A 19,177-nucleotide genomic window follows, 5' to 3' on the forward strand; every position below is an offset into this window, starting at 1 on the left:
TGTAAAAGTTTAAAGACCTGTCTTATATCTGTTTGCTTTGACTAAGTCAATTTCTGATCATTAACACTTTTTCCTAAATGTACAAGAGATTTAAGGCTCTCCTTTGATTTCTGTTAATCCATACAGACTTATGATTATTGTTACCATACACTTTGGATTCTAAATTGTACTTTAAAAAGTTAAACTTGGTTAAATGTAAAGCTTGGGAAAATACTTTGCCAAGTTGGTGTTTCTCCAAACTAAAATTATGTGTAGCAAAAGTTTCAGATTTGTACAGAAATAGCAAATTTGGTTGGCATTTATTTATGCCATTTGGTGTCTTATAGTTGGATAAAGTAACCTCTTACTTTATGTATACAGCAAGTTATGTATACAATTTTGTGTTATTCTTCGCACTAAAATTGGAATTTAAATACATTTTTAAAAGATATTAAGGAGAACCTGATCTGTTTAAAGGTGACATTGTAAAACATGGAAGATTTCTGCCACTTTTTCCACACACAAAAAAGATAAAAGCTCTCTTTCATGTTTTAGATGTAAAGTTGTATTGTGTTATTTGTAAAGAGCCCAGCCTTACCTGAGATAAGGCTTTGCCATCACCCCTCATCCATGTTAAAATGGCTCCAAATTAGCTAGACTTCAACTGATTTAAAGTTGTGTTCAAAAGCTTGATTTTTGTTATAAAGATTACTGTGATATCAAACAAGAGATATAATGTATAACTAAGTAAAGCTTCAAGATCATGAAAGTCATTTGTCTTGGTTCATAGCTAGTACACAAACTAAATGTTTTTGCTCTGTCAATTTCATTTTATATTTTCCTTATAAACTTTATAACTGTTGCCTATTAGTGTTTTGCAGAGGTGCTGCTTTGAAAAAAACAACCTGGGTTAATTCGAGATAATAAGTCATCACCTACAGAACAGATAGTATATAGTGCTGACTTCTAGTATTAATACTGATCCCAATTAAATTAAAGGGATAACTGTAAAATTATAGATGTTAAAGTTATAACCTGTTACTCCCTCTCTAAGACGGGTGAAACTGGCTTGCTGGATGTTTAAAACCAAAAACTTGGAGACCACAGTCAAGGAAATTAAAGAACTGAGGAAAACTCAACCAATATTTTGGCCATTGCCCTCTAAGGTCAGTTGAAACTCAGGGAATAATAACAAGACTCTTTGGGACCCTGCAACTTTGGTAAGTCACCCTGATCAGGGAGACAATCTCAGCTGACTCTTAAAAATAGATAAAAACAAGGTCAGTTTTGACCAACTTGGTCTGAAACACCTGGCAGGAGAGTATAGCCTGAGCATAGTCCTACATGGACATTTAAAAAGAAAAACTTTTTTTTTTTTTTTTTTAACTAAAACTGAAGATGTACACTTATGTCAGCCTTACCAAAAGTAAGTAAAGTTAGAAGCTATAAAAAAGTGTTCTTGTGTAAAAGTGATTAATAATAATGATCCTCAGGACCCAGTATCTGCCCCTAAGCCAAAATCAAGGATTTGAAGGTCCCTAAAAAGAAATGGGGTAATGAAATGAAAAAAAAAAAAAAAAAAAAAAGTAACGCCATTTTGTTCTGACCTGACTCCATTGTATGCTTGCTCCTAATGTTTTCCTTTCAGTCTCCTGAAGCTGTATCTATGTGGACAGTACAGTAAGACCTTCTCTTCTCCCTGATTGGGGCCCTGATGTATAACAAAATGACTCTGAAATATATAATCAAAACAATTATCTCATGTAATCAAAACAGCTATCTCCACAGGGTCTTTCTGACCTACATGTGCCTCAGTTGTTCTTGGGGTTTTTTTGTGGTTTTTGCCTTTATAAACTCTGTACTTCCAAAATTCAGGTACTAGGAGTTCTTTGAGGAGTTAGCTGGCTCCCAGTCACTACGTGCCTGGCATGCTCATTAAAGAACCCTTTTTCCCCTTTCATTTTGTCTCAATATGCGTGGTAGTTTGTAATTCTTGTGCATTCCATAGTATGGATAAAATTTTAAGAGATTCCCAAACATTCAATCTATGACAAGTTTCCCCCAAGCTCTAAGAGCTCACCAGTCTATTCTACGCTACATTTGTCACAAATATATGAAAGAATTTCACACGGAGACAGGGTCAAAGCTAAGCGCCGGAGTAGTTCCGCTTTATTCAGAAAGGAGTGTGTTTATATAGAGCCGGCTGTGGGCTGATTGGTTGGGGCATGAAACCAGGTGAGAGTTGATAGGACGAGTCCTGCTCCCGCTGGTTTCAGGTGGAGGTGTTGAATACTGATTGGGTGTGGCGTGGCCCCTGCGGGAACAGTGATGGGAGGTAGAATCTGGAAAAGAAGGCTGACCAGCGCCATGTTGGGAAAAGTAAGAGCGGTGACCTTATAATATATTTTAAACTTCTAGGAATAGTGGTGATAAATATTGGTCTACTAATTTTATAGAAGAGGATTATTTTATTGCATAGTGCCTTGGAACTTATTACTAGTAGAACTACTCCCACCTCTGGACTATTAAATTCATGATTTCAACTTCTCTATTATAGTTCTTGTATTTGTCATTTGTTACTTTCCTTGTTTCATTTAATTGTTTCTCTATTTCCTTGTGGTTCACTTAGTCTCCTTATAATAGTTATTTTGAACTCTGTCAATTCATACATTTGCTTTGCTTCAGGGTTGGTCACTGGCACTTTATTTTCTTCCATTTGTGATGTCATGTTTCCCTGTTTGACATTGTGGCCATGTTTTGGTATCTGCACATTTGAAGTAGTAGGTACTTAATCTAGTTTTTATAGACTGGCTTTGTCTGGGAGAGAACTTCAACAGTCAGCCAGTCCATCCAGAGATTCTGGGCAGAACTTCTGGTGAAATAATAAATTCAGTTTTTACATGTTCCTGTCCGTAGCCTTTTCTCCTTAAAACTCTCCCATTCACTGACTCCCAAGATATTAGATTTCTATCACTTTTCTGCTTAGATTCTGTGATGGTTAACTTTGTATGCTACCTTTGCTGGTCATGGTGCCCAGTTATATGGTCTAATATTATTCTGGATGTGAGGATGTTTATTGATGAGATTAGTATTTAAATGGAGCCTGATCCAGGCAGTTGAAGGCCTGAATTGGAAAAAAAAAAAAAATAGACTGACCTCCTTTGAACAAGAGGAAGTTCTGCTAGCAAATGACACTCAGATTTGAACTACACCATTGGTTCTTCCCTGGGTCTCCAGCTTGACAGCTCACCCTGAAGATTTTGGATTATTGGATGAATCAATTCCTTAAAATAAACTCTCTATATACAATCTCTAAATAAAATGGGTTCAATTGCTCTGGAGAAAACTGAGTAATGCCGATTTCAGGGTACATTATTTTAACCACACTGTTTCTTGCTGGTATCCTCAGTTCCATTTCCCTGTTTATCTTTTAGCCCTGGGTCTAACTTTGTCTTCTGCATTTTTCTTCAGAGCATAGCTGGAGAAACTCTCATAGCTAAGAACATTGCTGTCCTGATATATTATTCATGATCTCTAACTTTGGAAGCGTAGCACTTTTTGTGTGATCATACAACTTCTGTGGCGGCTGGTGTTATTTTCTGTGTCCTACAACAGTTATTATGCTTTAAACCATCTCTGTTCTCTTTAACTATTAGACACCTCCCCTCCTCTCATTTGCAAAAAGATGATCTCACCCCTTGCTTCACAAAGAAATTAAAATTATCAAACCTGAATTGCTAAATGTTCTTCTACCAAACTTTAAACCTGCAGGCATCCATTTACATTTGTATTTTCTTTCTATTCCATCAGAAAAGGTATTTTCTGGATATCTTTTTTTTTGATAAACAAGTGTATTTGTAAATTTAGTCAACATACATAATTTACCTAAAAATCTCAATAAAGGATAAATTTAAAAATCACTTAGAAGGCCATCTCTACAAAATGGATTTTCCCAGGATGGTAAATAACCAGATGTAATCTATCCTAACACCATCTTAATTTGCAAAGGTTCAATTATCCTGGAGCTGCCTGCTCCTCCCCCATAGCAAGTTTACACTAAACTCCACAAGGAAAAGAACCAACCCTTGATATTGTTTCCTCTTAGAAGAAAACCTAGATTTGAGACCAACCACACCACCATGAAAAGCTAAACTAGATAGAATATTAGTTAACAGATGATGCTGGTGTAAATAACTTGTTATTTTATTCTAGAGCCCTTATAAATAAAATCCCCCAATTAGTGTTTGCATTATCAGCTAGAGGGTTAGTTAACATGTGGTAGAATGAGGATTTATGCAAAGTATATTACATATAGCATTTTACTACTATGATAACAAGTGTAGTCTCTAGTTAGGTAAAAACTAGATGGACTCTATGCACAACTTAATGACAAGACTCCCCACCACTTGTGAATGCAAAACATTTAATTTAAAAATGTTGACTCTACAATACATAAAATAGCTATTATAAATGCACATAGTATATTCTATAGCTGTCTTCTCTGGATATCTTATGCCTTCTCAAGAAACTTGCTGTTAGTCATTCCTTCCCTTTTCTATACTTTAGCTTCTTCTTTTTAGTTCCTTCTCATCAGTATTTTTTTGAATCCAGAACCTCTACCACTGAGCTACCTCCTCCAGGACCCTTCTCATTAGTGTTTATGTATACTCAAGTCTCTCCCATTTTACTAAGTCCTACCTTGTACCCACAACTTCACCTATCCTTTCTCCTCCTCTTCATAGCATTCTTGTGAGATTTGCAGGAATGCTTATTTGCCTTGCATTCCTCAGCCCATCCCATTGCTTCTCACTGATCACATTACTAATCATCAGGAAATTTGCAGCACTTGTCTTAGGTTCTCAAAAACATTTGATGATAACTACCTCCTCTTTCTTGTAGCATGTTATTTTCTAGCTTTTATGACTCCTGTTACACCTTTTTTACCTCCTACCCCTCTACCTTGAATTTTCCTGTTGATTTTTTTTCCCCACTGACTTTCCCTAAAATGTGGCAGATCCTCAGGGTTTCCTCCTAGCCTAGTTCTCCATCTCCTCTTCCCTCCATGTCCTGAATAAACTCATCTACTCTTATGGTTTCTGTTACTACTAATAGGTTGGTATTTCCCATTTATATATGAAATCCAAATGTCTCACCTCAGCTTCAAACACAGAGCCTGGTGCCAATAGGATACCACTTCCTGGAAGCCTCAAAGATACTTACAATTCAAAGTAAGCAAAACTGAATTTGTTATCTCCTCTCACTATCAAACTGACACTCCTTTATGCTTTCATCTCAATAATGGAACCACTACCCACAAAGTTTCCTCAACTATAAACCTCCTCCTCTTCATCATTCCTTCAGTATATAACTTCTGTTGATTTTAATTCTCAAACACCTCTCAAATATAACCTTTTTTTTTCCTCCACTCCTGTTATCCTAGCTGGACCATCATTGTCTCTCAGAGAGACTACTGTAATATCCTCCTAATATTCTTGCTTCCATATTGACCCTCTCCAACCAGTTCTCCACATTGCAGCCAGTGATCTTCATAGACAGCCAGCCTAATCATTTCCCTGCTTTAAATGACAATGATTCTTTATTGCCCTCAAGATAAGCTTAATAGAGCATGCAAGACTCTCCCCTCTGTTCTCATCCCTTGCCATTTATTTCCTAGAATTCCAAAAAAGGGAGGCAGAGGAACTCTTAGCATAAAAGCAGGGTCATTACTTCATAAGAAATAGGGTCAAAATAATGCTAAGGGAGGAATAAAATTGACTCATATATACCAGACAGGAAGGAAAATACTCCTCAAGGTTACAATGTAGCCTCCTTAACTTCACGCTAAGAAACCTGGCTTAAGGAGTTGTGAGAATTAGATGTATAAGGTAGACCTTTAATAGGTGTGTTATATCTAAATTCAAATGCATATGAGAAAACCAGCCCCAGTTTGGAAATCTCACTTCTGCTTCTCACTGCATTTACCCCCTCACAATAATATATGGGACCAGAATTCACCTTTCTCTTGACCTACCCTTGGATTTTTTTTTTTTTTTTTTGGCACTAGGGGTTGAACCGGGGGTGTTTTACCACTGAGCTACAACCCCAATTCCCCATCCCCCTTTTAAAATTTGAGACAGGGTCTTGCTAAGTTGCTGAGGTTGAGAAAAGGGTCAACTGACGGAGGAGGATGTTGACTGTATATCACTCAATTACCCAAAATCTTATCTACTCAATAAACACACAAGAACCAATACTCTTTAAATGAGAGGGGCATGACAGGTCTGGCCATACCAGCTCTGGCCTCTTACAACAACAACTTGCCCAACTCTTTTTTTTTTATAATACACAGGTAAAGGGGGCTAGGACTGGGAGGAGCTTCTTCTGCGATGGACAGAATAGGGTGGATTTAGGGGAGTCATTCTCTTAGGGGGAATATTCTAGAAGGAAACAGGGAACCACTCCCACATAGCGCCACATATTTCCCAGCAGTTCCTAGAAGCGAGGCCTCTGCCCGTGGCTCAACTTAGTCTGATTCTGCTAAAGAAGAATGACTTCCCACACTCAAACACGCCCAGCTCCTACTCCTGCATTCTTATCCCACCAAGGGGTACTGACAGATGCTAAGACCAGAACTCACTCCAATATCCAGGAAGAACCTGAATAGACGGAAGCAGAAGAAATCAAGAATATTCTGTAATGCCTGAGGCTGAACTATAGGAAAGGACCTAGGGTTTCAACATTCAGAAGAGTGGGATGCCATGTTTCATAGATTGGCAGTAGAGACACTGAACAGAAAACAAACTTAAAGCCCTACATTAATTAATTCACACACATCTATTGAATATTTACATTATGCATGTGATTTGCACAACTCCTTGAGCAAGTGGCATAAAGTTAGGAGGTTAAATTAAAGTTCATTGTAACTAAGAACTTTTGAAGTCCTAGGCAAATTTTTAAAATATTTTTTTCTAAAGAGAGAGTCCACATCTTTCCTCAGAAGTTCATAGAGCTATGTTTCTTACTGTTAATTGTGGAAAGAAAATAAAAAAATGTTCAAGTTGTAGTTTCTGTTTTCAAAGAGTTAATAGTGTAATTGCAAAAATGAAGCAAGTAGAGAGTGAACTAAGGCAGATAATTGTAATCAATTAATGATTGGTAAAGGTAATAGATGTCTTAGGATCTCAATGAGAGTTATAATTGTGTATCAGGGTGATTAGGAAACATTTTAGGGGGAATGGGTATTTAACCTGGGTCTTATAAACTGACAGTTGACAGGAAAGAGAGAGGCATTCTAAATAGATAAAATCGTACCAATATATCTTTGAATTAGGACAATCACAAGATGTCCTCATGACAATAAATCAGCCAGTCTGCTTTGAGCACATGGTTGGCTCCAGAGGTATCTGGGATCCAACATTTAGAAGGTAGATTGACACTAGATTGTAGAGGGTCTTAAATTCCAAACTGAAGATGTTGAACTTCATATTGCAGAAAATGCCACATGCTTTTTTTGAAAGGGGAGAAGCAACAAATCAATTTCTAGAAGTTTTTGTTGAGAGCTTGCCATAGATGTTCTGAGGGTTCAGAAAATGACAGCTTGTTCAGAAATCTATCTTTTGAATTAGTTTCAGATTATAGCATGTGACTCTGTCAGCTTTTAACAAGGGAAATATGCTTATTATATTTTACACAGATTATAATCTTCAGATTACAGCCCCAGTACACTTGCTGAAAAAACTCATAATTATCATGACTGAATGCAAATATTAGCAATATGTAATTAGTATAGAAGATGGAGCACAGAAAGAATCATACTTAACACTAATGATCACTGAATTTTAGTTTGAGTGGGATTACATTCTAGGTCATATTTTTCTCCTTAGAAAAGAATGAGAAGAATCAAATGCATATGTGAAGCTCATAAATCAGAAGGGCAATGGTATTTGATACTATTGGGGTCAAAGAAAGTGGTGTAGGTTTAGGGTCTTCTCCCTCAGTGAATGGACCTATGACACTAAAAAGAGCTCTGGGAAAGATTTTGGGAGACACATGATTGGTTAGAAAGGAAAGATCTTTGAAGCTGAATTTGGCTCTGATGATCACTTTTGTCAGTTAATTTTTTTTCTTGTTTTCTGTTAGTTAAAGCTAGAAGTTGGCATGAGAATTATTTGAGTTGTTTTGAGAGTTTCAGTTGAATGAGCTGAATGTTAGAATTGAGTTTTTTCAGTTCTTGGAATAACCTTGGTGATAACTATTTTATAAGCTGAATGTTAGAATTGATTTTTTTCAGTTCTGGGAATAACCTTGGTGATAACTATTTTAGCTTGATAGATGAAAAAACAATGGAGACCCAGAAAACCTAAGGGCCTCAGAGAAGGCTACATAGATAGTGAAGGAAAAAGGCCAGCATTCTACTTTCACCACTATATGTGTATTGCTTGGAGCAATGTCTGACACATAGCAGGAGCTCAGGAAATATTTGTTGACTGAATAAATGAATGACTAAACCCCAGGTTTTAAACTTTTCTTTTAGCATTCTTTCCATTGAACCATAGAAATTATGGCAGATTAAATAAAAGAGTGTCTTTAAGCAACCAGGGCCTGCTTATACAATGAATTTCAAAGGATAAATATCATCCCTATACAGATAGGCTTGTCTAGCAACACAACATCACCTTACATGATGTATTAGTTTGCCAAGTCTGTCATAACAAAGTACCACAGACTAAGTGCCTTTAACAAAAGGAATTTGTTTTCTCACAGTTTTGGAAACTTGAAGTTCAAGCTCAAGGAGTCAGAATGTTGGTTTCTCCTGAGGACCATAAAGAAGGGATCTGTTCTTGGCCTATATTGTTGGTTTTTAGGTTGCCATCTTCCCTCGTCTTCACTTCATCATCCCTTTGTCTATATTCAAATTTCCTCTTAGTGTAAGGGTAGCAGTTGTATTGGATTAGGATCCAACCTAACAACCTCGTTTAATTTAATTACCTCTTTTATATGCTGTATCTCCAAATTTGGGTACATTCTGAGTTACTGAGGGTTAGGACTTTCACATATAAACCGGGGGTGGGGTTTTAGGGGCACAATTCAGTTCACCACACAAGGAGATTACTTTGTCATCACAGCATAGTAAACCCTGCACACTACTTCCTAGCAGTAGTCAACATGATGTTAATAGAGCTCTCAGTTTATAATGAAGCAGGCAATTGCCCAACAGCCCTAAGGTCCTGCCCACACATGTATATTATTCAGGTGGAGTAGAAAGGTTGTCCTCCAAGTTTTCCTGTCAATGTGCTAAAAGAGCAGCTGGAGGGCATGGGTTGGATGATACAGTTTTTAAAAAGTGGTTATTAAAACTGTAATAAAATTTTCTTCCTTGGCAATTGATGTTTTCCTCATCTTGTAAAGTGCTATAAGAAGTCGGAAGGGCTTTGTTTTTAATAGAATTATTGTTGAACTGCAACTTACTGATAATGTACATTTCAGTATTATCCTGGGCTGGGCATTTATAAGGAGGCTCTTGAATTAGTGCTTCTTGAGAGGATACTGGGAAAGCTAGTGAAGCTCTTACATGGTTTCTGTGAAGACCTTTAGGTAAGAGAAAGTATACATTTAATTTAGAAGAAAAATCACTTTGCACACTGGAAGACTCAAAATTCTAAGACAGTCTCAGGGGATTCCTTGGTTTTGTCTTTGATGGGTATCTTACATTTGTATTAAAGTAGGAGAGACAGGCTGTGATTCTTGCAGAAAGTGCCCTTGCCCCACTCCATCAGAATGATACTTAGGAGTTATATACTTGGATTCCTTGTCTATACCATTGACCAAACTGTTGATGGACTATAACTTTAGGGCATCTTCTTATTCATGACTCTTATAATTACAAATGATGATATCCTGAGCAGGGCCTTCTTGGACTTATTCCTTGTTACCAAGTGATGAATACTAAATAGAGACTCCAGGTGGTTGACAAAGGGGTGTTTGAACATGAAATGATAACTTAATACTTTGGCCTGATTACTATTTAGCATCTTCTGGCTAAGTTGCCTCATGTATTACATTACTTAAAATCAAAAGGTAATCTTTGATCTAGAGTGCTGATGTTAAGTTTCAGGCCATGTTTTACTATTGGCTCATCAGACCTCAGAGACCAAGAACCTGCTGCATTCTCAGAAGGAAATACTGACAAACATTGCGGGGACCGGTGTTTTCCATGACCAGTGAATGGATTACTACAATAAAAGGCACAGAAAGCTGTATAGGCAAGAAAAACAAAAACAAAGCAACACAAAAAAAACCCACATACACTTGCAAAGAGAACCCCAGTGGCGTTAGCAAAAATATAGGGTTCACTCTAACTGGGAAAAATGGATGGAGAAAAGGTTTTCTTCTCCCCCTTTCATGTTTATACATAAATGATAGTAACATGGTTGTGATTGGGAACTTATGTGTTTCCAGGTTATTGGAAGGTGAGGTATGACAGAGTTAAAACAGACAAAAATAAATATTTGCCAAACATTTATTAAATTTTTATACAGTCCAATTATTTCAACAAGAATGTCTCCAAGGTAGTATCAGAACTCAAAGGATTGTGGACTGATAAGTCTTCTCAAAGAACCTCTAGAAATTTGCCTCTCTGTTCACACACTTCCCTCTTTCCTTTCCCAACACACTCTCTGTCATCTATTGGCACTAGAGCAAGACAAACTTTTACAGGATCCTGAGGTTTCCTCTAAGCTAACATTAACAAAAGTAGCAATAATCTCAAATTCATCATTGGGGGAATAGAACTGAGCACTACAAACTACAGCAGATACAGTTTTAAAATTTGTGCTATGAAGTTGTTTGAGAAACACAACTTTTGCTTCATGAGGTCTTAAGTGTTTTAAGTGGAGTTAAGTATATTTAAAAAAAATTAAATCCGAATTCTAAATCTGCAAACTAAACAATAGATATTTCTTTTAGTTGTAGGTGCTGATTTCACAGGAAGTTATTCTGCCAGAAGTTCCTCTCCCTGCATTATTTGAGGGTTGCAAAAATTCAGTCACCTAGTGGAGTATGTTAATTATGCCACAAAAATAAAAACCCGAGAAGCTATTTGGCAGTAGATTAATGAAATTTAGGCACAAAAATATCAATGTTAAAAACATGTGAACCTCCCCAGAGATGAGCAGTCATTAAAAATATACTCAATTCTTTTGACTCTCAACTTGTTACCTGACAAGGCAATAAATCAATGTGTTCCTCAAACAAAACTCTGTAAACAAGTTAAATGACATCTTTTAAAAGCTGCACACCATATCTGCATCAAAGAGCAAAGACATCTTGCAGTAAAGCACTACCTGAGAAAAAATTAAAAGCAGGAGTACAAAGTAAGGAAATGAAGATAGTTTAAGATTTTGGAAGAAAAGACACATTCTAACATCAGAGAGTTTTCCCACAACCAGAAACACGTGGTGCCCAGTGTTTCTCATTTTCTTTTGCTGGAAGCTTTGGCAGGTATCGGGATATCGGAGGCATCTCTTAAGGGCGGTACTGAGATCTCTGCTCTTGGATGTACTCATAGAGAGGGCTGGAGCGCACTGGAACATTGACGAACTGACGCGTGCCAGGCTCCAGGACCTGCTTATGACCCTTGTCTTCTCCGGATTGTCTATCCCGGACTCGGCGGCGCCTTTGCTCCTCCTCCTGCTGGCGGCGGAGTTGCTCTTCTTGGAATTTCCTCTCCCGCTCCTGGCGACGTCTCTGCTCTTCTTGCCGCAATTCTTGTTCCTGGCGACGCTTCTCCTCCCTGGCAAACTGTTCCTCCGCCCGATACTGACGGTCCTGTTCCTGGCGGCGCAGCTGCTCCTCCTCCCTTTCCTGGCGGAGCTCTTCTTCCTGACGGAATTTTCTGTCGCGCTCCTGGCGACGCATCTGCTCCTCTTCTCCTTCCTGGCGGAATCTTCTATCGCGCTCCTGGCGGCGCAGCTGCTCCTCCTCTCTTTCCTGGCGGAATCGTCTGTCGCGCTCCTGGCGGCGCAGCTGCTCCTCCTCTCTTTCCTGGCGGAATCGTCTGTCGCGCTCCTGGCGACGCAGCTGCTCCTCTTCTCCTTCCTGGCGGAATCTTCTATCGCGCTCCTGGCGACGCAGCTGCTCTTCCTCCCTTTCCTGGCGGAGCTCTTCTTCCTGGCGGAATCGTCTGTCGCGCTCCTGGCGACGCAGCTGCTCCTCCTCCCTTTCCTGGCGGAGCTCTTCTTCCTGGCGGAATCGTCTGTCGCGCTCCTGGCGACGCAGCTGCTCCTCTTCTCCTTCCTGGCGGAATCTTCTATCGCGCTCCTGGCGACGCAGCTGCTCCTCCTCCCTTTCCTGGCGGAGCTCTTCTTCCTGGCGGAATCGTCTGTCGCGCTCCTGGCGACGCAGCTGCTCCTCCTCCCTTTCCTGGCGGAGCTCTTCTTCCTGGCGGAAACGTCTGTCGCGCTCCTGGCGACGCAGCTGCTCCTCTGCTCCTTCCTGGCGGAATCTTCTATCGCGCTCCTGGCGACGCAGCTGCTCCTCCTCCCTTTCCTGGCGGAGCTCTTCTTCCTGGCGGAATCGTCTGTCGCGCTCCTGGCGACGCAGCTGCTCCTCTGCTCCTTCCTGGCGGAATCTTCTATCGCGCTCCTGGCGGCGTAGCTGCTCCTCCTCCCTTTCCTGGCGGAGCTCTTCTTCCTGGCGGAATCGTCTGTCGCGCTCCTGGCGACGCAGCTGCTCCTCTTCTCCTTCCTGGCGGAATCTTCTATCGCGCTCCTGGCGGCGTAGCTGCTCCTCCTCCCTTTCCTGGCGGAGCTCTTCTTCCTGGCGGAATCTTCTATCCCGCTCCTGGCGACGCAGCTGCTCCTCCTCTCTTTCCTGGCGGAGTTCTTCCTCGTGGAATTTTCTGTCGCGATCCCGGCGAATCGGCTGTTCCTCACGGCGCAGCTGCTCCTCCTCCCTTTCCTGGCGGAGCTCTTCTTCCTGGCGGAATCGTCTGTCGCGCTCCTGGCGGCGCAATTGCTGCTCTCTTTCCTGGCGGAGCTCTTCTTCCTGACGGAATTTTCTATCGCGGTCGCGGCGGAGCTGCTGCTCGCGTTCCTGGCGGCGCAGCTGCTGTTCCTCACGTCGCAGTCGCTCTTCCTCCCTTTCCTGGCGGAGCTCTTGTTCTCCGCGGACTCTTCGGTCGCGCTCCTGGCGGCGCAGCTGCTCTTCCTCTCTTTCCTGGCGGAGCTCTTCTTCCTCATTGAGTTTTCTGTCGCGCTCCCGGCGAAGCTGTTCCTCGCGTTCCCGGCGGCGCAGCTGCTCCTCCTCCCTTTCCTGGCGGAGCTTTTGTTCTCTGCGGAATCTTCGGTCGCGCTCCTGGCGGCGCAGCTCCTCCTCCTCCCTTTCCTGGCGGAGCTCTTCTTCCTGACGGAATCTTCGGTCGCGCTCCTGGCGGCGCAGCTGCTCCTCCTCCCTTTCCTGGCGGAGCTCTTCCTCACGGAGCTTTCTGTCGCGCTCCCGGCGAAGCTGTTCCTCGCGTTCCTGGCGGAGCAGCTGCTCTTCCTCCCCTTCCTGGCGGAGCTCGGGCTCCCCGCGGAATCTTCTGTCGCGCTCTTGGCGTCTCAGCTGCTCTTCCTCCTCACGGAACTTTCGGTTTCTCTCCTGACTGCGTCTTTTCTCTTCTCTTTCTTCCCTCAGTAGCTCCTCTTCCTCTTGGAACTTCGCATCTTGCCTTTTCGCTTCTCTTTGCTCCTCTCGCTCCAGCTGTTCTTCCGCAGGGAATTCCCGGTCGCGCTGCTGTTGGCGCCTCCTTTCTTGCTCTAGCTCTCTCTTCTCTTCCTCTTCATCTTGCAGGGGCCGCCGATCCTGTCGGAAAGGTCTGTCCAACGCCTGAGAATCATCCAGCTGCCGGATCTTTTCTTCATTCTCTCTGCGTTTGGAGAAAACCCTGTTATTACGAACTTCCTTTTCTCTTTCTGGTTGCCATTGCCATTTCAGATCACCGCGCTGATCCTCATCCTGGAACCGCTGCTTCCTTTCCCGCTGCTGCTCGTCCTCGAGATACAGCTCTTCCTCCCGATATTGCCTGTCCCGCTGCTGGCGCCTGCTTTCCCTCCGCAGCTGCTCCTCCTCCTGCTGCAGCTGCTCTTCCCGATATTGCCTTTCCTGCTCCTGGCGCCTCCTTTCCCTCAGCAGTAGCTCTTCCTCCCGCTGCCGCTGCTCCTCCTTCCTGAGCTGCTCGCGCTTGCCGGGTTTGGCGTACAGCGTGTGGTGGCGTCTTTGACTTTCTTCCTCTAGTTGCCACCTCAAGTTCTGGTCGCGGCGCTGCTCCTCCTGACGTCGCCTCCTCTCCTGCTCCTCGGAGAGGCTGTCTTGGAGCTGTCTGGCACGCTCAGGTCGCTGGAGCTGTTCCTCTTCATCGAAGCGCAGTTCCTGCTCTCTCTCTCGCCGCTGGAGGCGCTGCTCTTCCTCTTGGCTGAATCGTTGTTCCCGCTCCTGGCGCTCCTCTGCTCTCAACTGCCTCTCCCGCTGCTCGCGCAACTGGGGTCTGGCCCATAGCCTCTGGCGGCGCTTTGCGCTCTCTTCCTCCGTCTGCCACCGCGGGTTGAAGTCGCGACGTTGTTCCTCCTCCTCCTGCTCCCTCAGTTGCAGCTCACGCTCCCGGAGCCGCCTCTCCTCTTCCTGCTCCTGGCGACGCCTCTCTTCCTCCTGCTCTCTGCGGCGTTTCTGCTCCTCCTGCCTGCGAGGCCTGGAGTAGACTTTGCTCTGGCGTGCTTCAGCCTCGCTGTCTAGCTGCCATTGCCACCTTTGGGTGAGGCTTTCATCCCTCTCCCGGGCCTGTGCCTGCTCCTCCTCTTCAGACAACTCCTGCTCGCGCCTCTCCTCCACCTGCTCGCGCCTCAGTTGCTGCTCACGCCTCTGCAGCTGTCTCTCTTCCTCTTGGCGCTCCCTCTTCAGCTCTTGCAGCTCTTGCCTTTGCAGCCTTTCATCTTCCTCCTGGAGCGCCCTCTCGCGCTGCTCTTCTCGCTCTCGCCTTTGCAGTTGCTCTTCCTGGCGCTCCCGCTGCTCCCGCCTCTCTCGCCTTTGCTGTTCTTCTTCAAGATACTCCTCAGCATCTCGATTCTTGCGTCTCCGCAGCTGCTCTTCCTCTGCTCGGTGCTCTTCCTGTTCTTGCCTTTGCAGCCGCTGCTCTTGGTCTCGGCGCTGCCTTTCGCGCTGCTCTTGTCTCTTTTGCGTCTTCCTTTGCTCCTCTTCCTCAGCGCGCTCCATCTCCTGTACCTGCCTCTTTTGCCAGCGTCGGTGACCAGGTTCTTCATCCAATCGTCTGTCCCGGGACTCGAATCTCCTTTGGTCTTCTTGTCTGCGATCTTGTAACAGGTTTCCCTTCCCTTCATCCTGGACTCTTCTCTCCTCCTCCTCTAGCCCCGCGGCCTGGCCAAGAGCATAATAGCAAGCATGAGCCACCTTGAAAACCAGCAGGAGGAATTCATTGAAATCGACATGTCCGTTACAGTCGCGATCCAGAAGTTCCAGGATCAGATCTACTGTCTCAGGGTCATGTGGTCTCTACGAAAAAGATGAAAACAAAAATTTACCATGTACTGTTTACAGGCAGTAAAATTTTATTAACATTTATTTTATGCTAACTCTGGAGATATTCAGAGCAATTAGAAATAAAGCCCAGTGTGTGTCAAGTCATAATTCCTCATGTAAAATGTGAACACCTCATTTCAAAGCATACATTTGTTGGCAATTTTTGTATCTTATAATTTATTGCTGATCGAAATAACACAAGTGCTCTTTGGCTGGGTCAACAAGAATGTACTCATCCTCAAGAGAGAGATAACATGGAAATTTATGAAGCTTTCCAGCAACCATTTCTGTTTGAAACAGCCAGTACTTCTGATCTGATTTCTAGTCCATGTTTGAAAACAAGCCTAGTGTGTAATCCCACAGGCCTGTAATCCCAAGTACTTGGTAGGCTGAGGCAGAAGGATCACAAGTTCAGGGCCAACCTGGGCAACTTAGCAAGAGCCTGTCTCAAAGCTGTAAAAGAGCTGGGGACATAGCCCAGTTGTGAAGCATTTGCCTAGCTTGTACAGGACCCTGGGCTCAATCCCCAGTATCGTGACAAACAAACAAACAAACAAAAAACTTAAAATATTTATGGCAAAACCATTTTAGTAGAGAACAGGCTAATTTCAGATCTTGAAGCTTGGAGGTACATTTAAAGCCTTCCAAATCTAGTTTGATTTGTCCTCTTTGGTGGCAATGTCCCTTGAACAGCTCATTCTTATTGACAGTGCCATCAAGTACATGAACTATTTGTTACCAGCTTCTTTAATACTCATGCTACAATATTAACTAAGTACCTTCAGACTTCGAAAGGAATGAGGGGTATAGTGTAGACTTGGCATGGTATAAAATGAATATAAGCCATCATTCCTTGCTGTGTTCTCTCCTGAAGAAAATTCATAGTCCTAAAATAATGAAGAGATTTCCTTTTCTTGTTAGTTCTTACCCGAAGGACATCTCCAAATTCTCTTTCAAGGAGGTTCTTTAGGTCTTTCTTGCTTAGAGCTGCCCCATCACAACCATGTGAGGCATACTGATTGAAAATTTCAGTGATATCGAAGACGCTTTTCAGAAGTGGAGACATTTTTTTCCTTCCTTCAAGTTCAGTAAACCTAGAATAATAAAGTAGAATCTTGAATCAAAATTTTATTTCTGCTTTTGGGAAGTTTCATTCTCACTGTTTGAGGCAGATCTCTAAATAATTTTCAGCAGTAGTTATTTTCACCTTTGACTTTCAGAGCATTTTATCCTTGAATATTGATTCAAAAGGATGAAGAGATACTGAGTGAGAAATTCCAAGCCAGAAAATAATCTCCAGATAATCTTATGACCACCTACTCACTGTCTATTCATTATGGACTAACTATATCCTTTCTCTCTCTCTCTTTCAGCTCTCCAGCATATTTCAGAGTAGATAGTGAAGAGTACCGGAATTTAAATTTGATATATTGCTACTTATAAGGAACTTCTTCTAAAGTTGGACAGAGGATAGGTGAAATCTAAAAGATGAAGGAAGACTTGAGTACATCTTAAAGTGGCTAGCCCACACAGTTCATTGTGTCAGCAAACATTTGGTAGCAAATAAAACCATGAAAAGGGAATAGGAATTATTCATTAAAGTCCATAAGACATCAAGAAGTATAATTTATAAGTCACCAGTTCTAAGATTAAACCCTGCTTCATTCTGGTCAAAAGATGACATTGTAACATTCAGATACACTAATGCAGAAGACATAGGGTGCATGTTACCTGCCTTAAGTTAGATATATTAAGGGTATTTCACATATGCACTTATTGAAAGATTTTAAGAGGTCCTTCCTGATTGGCAGAGTCAATGGGCCAAACTGAGCCGGGAAAACCAGATGATAATGGTCTTATGGTAAACCCTTGTTAAACCCCAATAAACCATTCAAATCTTGGCATTAGAGGCTGGGGTATGTATAAGAGCTCAGTGGGCTTGCCTAGCATGCACAAGACCCAGGGTTTGATTCCCAACTCTGCAAAATATAAAAAAATACCCAAACCAAAACAAGAAATTAGCCAGCATCAGAACAATGTTGAAAGAACACATGGATGTCTTTGTTGACTGCATGTACACAGTGGTTCATCCAGGTGACTTCTTTATCTACATTTCAATTCTAGTACCTTAGATGCCATAATTATATGAAGATGGCCTATATGAGGTAAAACAGATATGAAAAGAGACTAGAGGTTTGGCAAACTTTTGAGATGGCAATATTTAGGAAAATAAGCTCCATCAGAGCCACATGTAATCATTCCTTGATGTGCAAAAGTATTGGGTTCAGAGCCTTGAGAGAAGGGCCCTGACTCCAAGTTATGGGTCCAACTATAAGAAGATGGGATGGAGTAAATGAGAACTAGCCACCACTGTAAGATCCCTTCTGGCACAGAGAACCTGCCCAGCACATAGAACTTGCCCTCATTCCCCCAACATCTACAATGGCTAGACAGAAGAAGAATCTCACAGAATGTGATCCCATAGAATGGGACTTACCCACTTTACCAGAGGAGGACGTTGAGTGCTCGCTGACACTGCTGGCAAGTGTACTGGGTAACTGGGAGCTGGGCCTTTTATAGGGGTTTTAATTGTGCCCTGGAGAGCAACTTGGGAAGGAGACACCCACTCTGTGGGATGGCCTGATTCATTCCAAGCCTAGCTCCACCTTTGTCTCCACGAATGGCTTGTTTATCTCACTATTTGCTCACGTAGCTATTTGGCACGAGGTTCATAGACCTTGCCTCCTGACAGCTAGGGTACTGGCCTCACCTAACATAAAAGGGTAGAATATTTGGCTGAATTTCTAATTTTCTCAAATTGTTAAAACTAAATTAAACAATAAAACAAAGGTATTAAATGTTCCAAGCTTTAATTGATTATGACTTCATTACAAAGGAGCAAACTCTGAGCCATTTACTTTATAAAAGATGTAAGTTCTAGGTTAGAATTAAACAATCTTTGAAATAAACTGATGAGAACCAATTAATTTCTCCATGGCATGCTCATAAGCCTTGCCTGAAAAAATTCTAGGACAGTGAGAAAGAGATAAGGAATTGTTAAACGTTTCTCTAAAACATGAACATGGCAAAACATTTTACATTTGTCTTCTTAGGTTTTATGATAATGGTTTCCCTACAGATTGGGGATTGCCTCTGCAGTAGACAATTTTGGTGTGTACCTTAAAATCGGTTTTTATTAAACTGTTATAAGAAAACATGAAAGTGTGAAATTTCATTCTTAGAGATATTAGGTCTAAGTGAAGTTTGTTCATTTCTATTCTCATTAGCATATTGATGTCCCTGGAGAAAAAGAGCTAATGTAATGCATTATTGTAGATATAATCATCCTTCTCAGCCTAAGTTACTAATGATTATAACATCTAAACACTTGAGTTTGCTTCTCCTGGAAGCACATTAAGGTAATCGGTCATTCTAGCCCATTATAGCTATCAGGGCTTTCTCAACCTTGGCGATCATTTGTGAATCTCTGTGCTGTTTCATTGTAAGGAACTAGGTTTTATTCCTGGTTGTCAGCGACTCCCACCCTTACATTTCAGACTACTTGAGACTTTGGTTCATAATAGGTTTATGGAGACTATTAAATGATTCAGTCGCTTCTCTGCATTTC

The 19,177-nt window shown here is 42.0% G+C and overlaps 1 protein-coding gene across 1 annotated transcript; it reads right to left on the minus strand.

The window, feature by feature from the left end:
• Positions 1-11,366: 11,366 nt before the first annotated feature.
• Positions 11,367-18,080, minus strand: TCHH (trichohyalin). Its single transcript, XM_079112286.1, has 3 exons — positions 18,047-18,080; positions 16,478-16,643; positions 11,367-15,522 (listed from the first exon to the last, which is right to left on the minus strand). Exons 2-3 carry the CDS (start codon positions 16,613-16,615, stop codon positions 11,503-11,505), a joined length of 4,158 nt encoding a protein of 1,385 aa, XP_078968412.1. The 5' UTR covers positions 16,616-16,643; positions 18,047-18,080; the 3' UTR covers positions 11,367-11,502.
• Positions 18,081-19,177: the final 1,097 nt, after the last annotated feature.

Source organism: Sciurus vulgaris (assembly GCF_902686455.1).
Source record: "Sciurus vulgaris genome assembly, chromosome: 1".
NCBI lineage: Eukaryota > Metazoa > Chordata > Mammalia > Rodentia > Sciuridae > Sciurus > Sciurus vulgaris.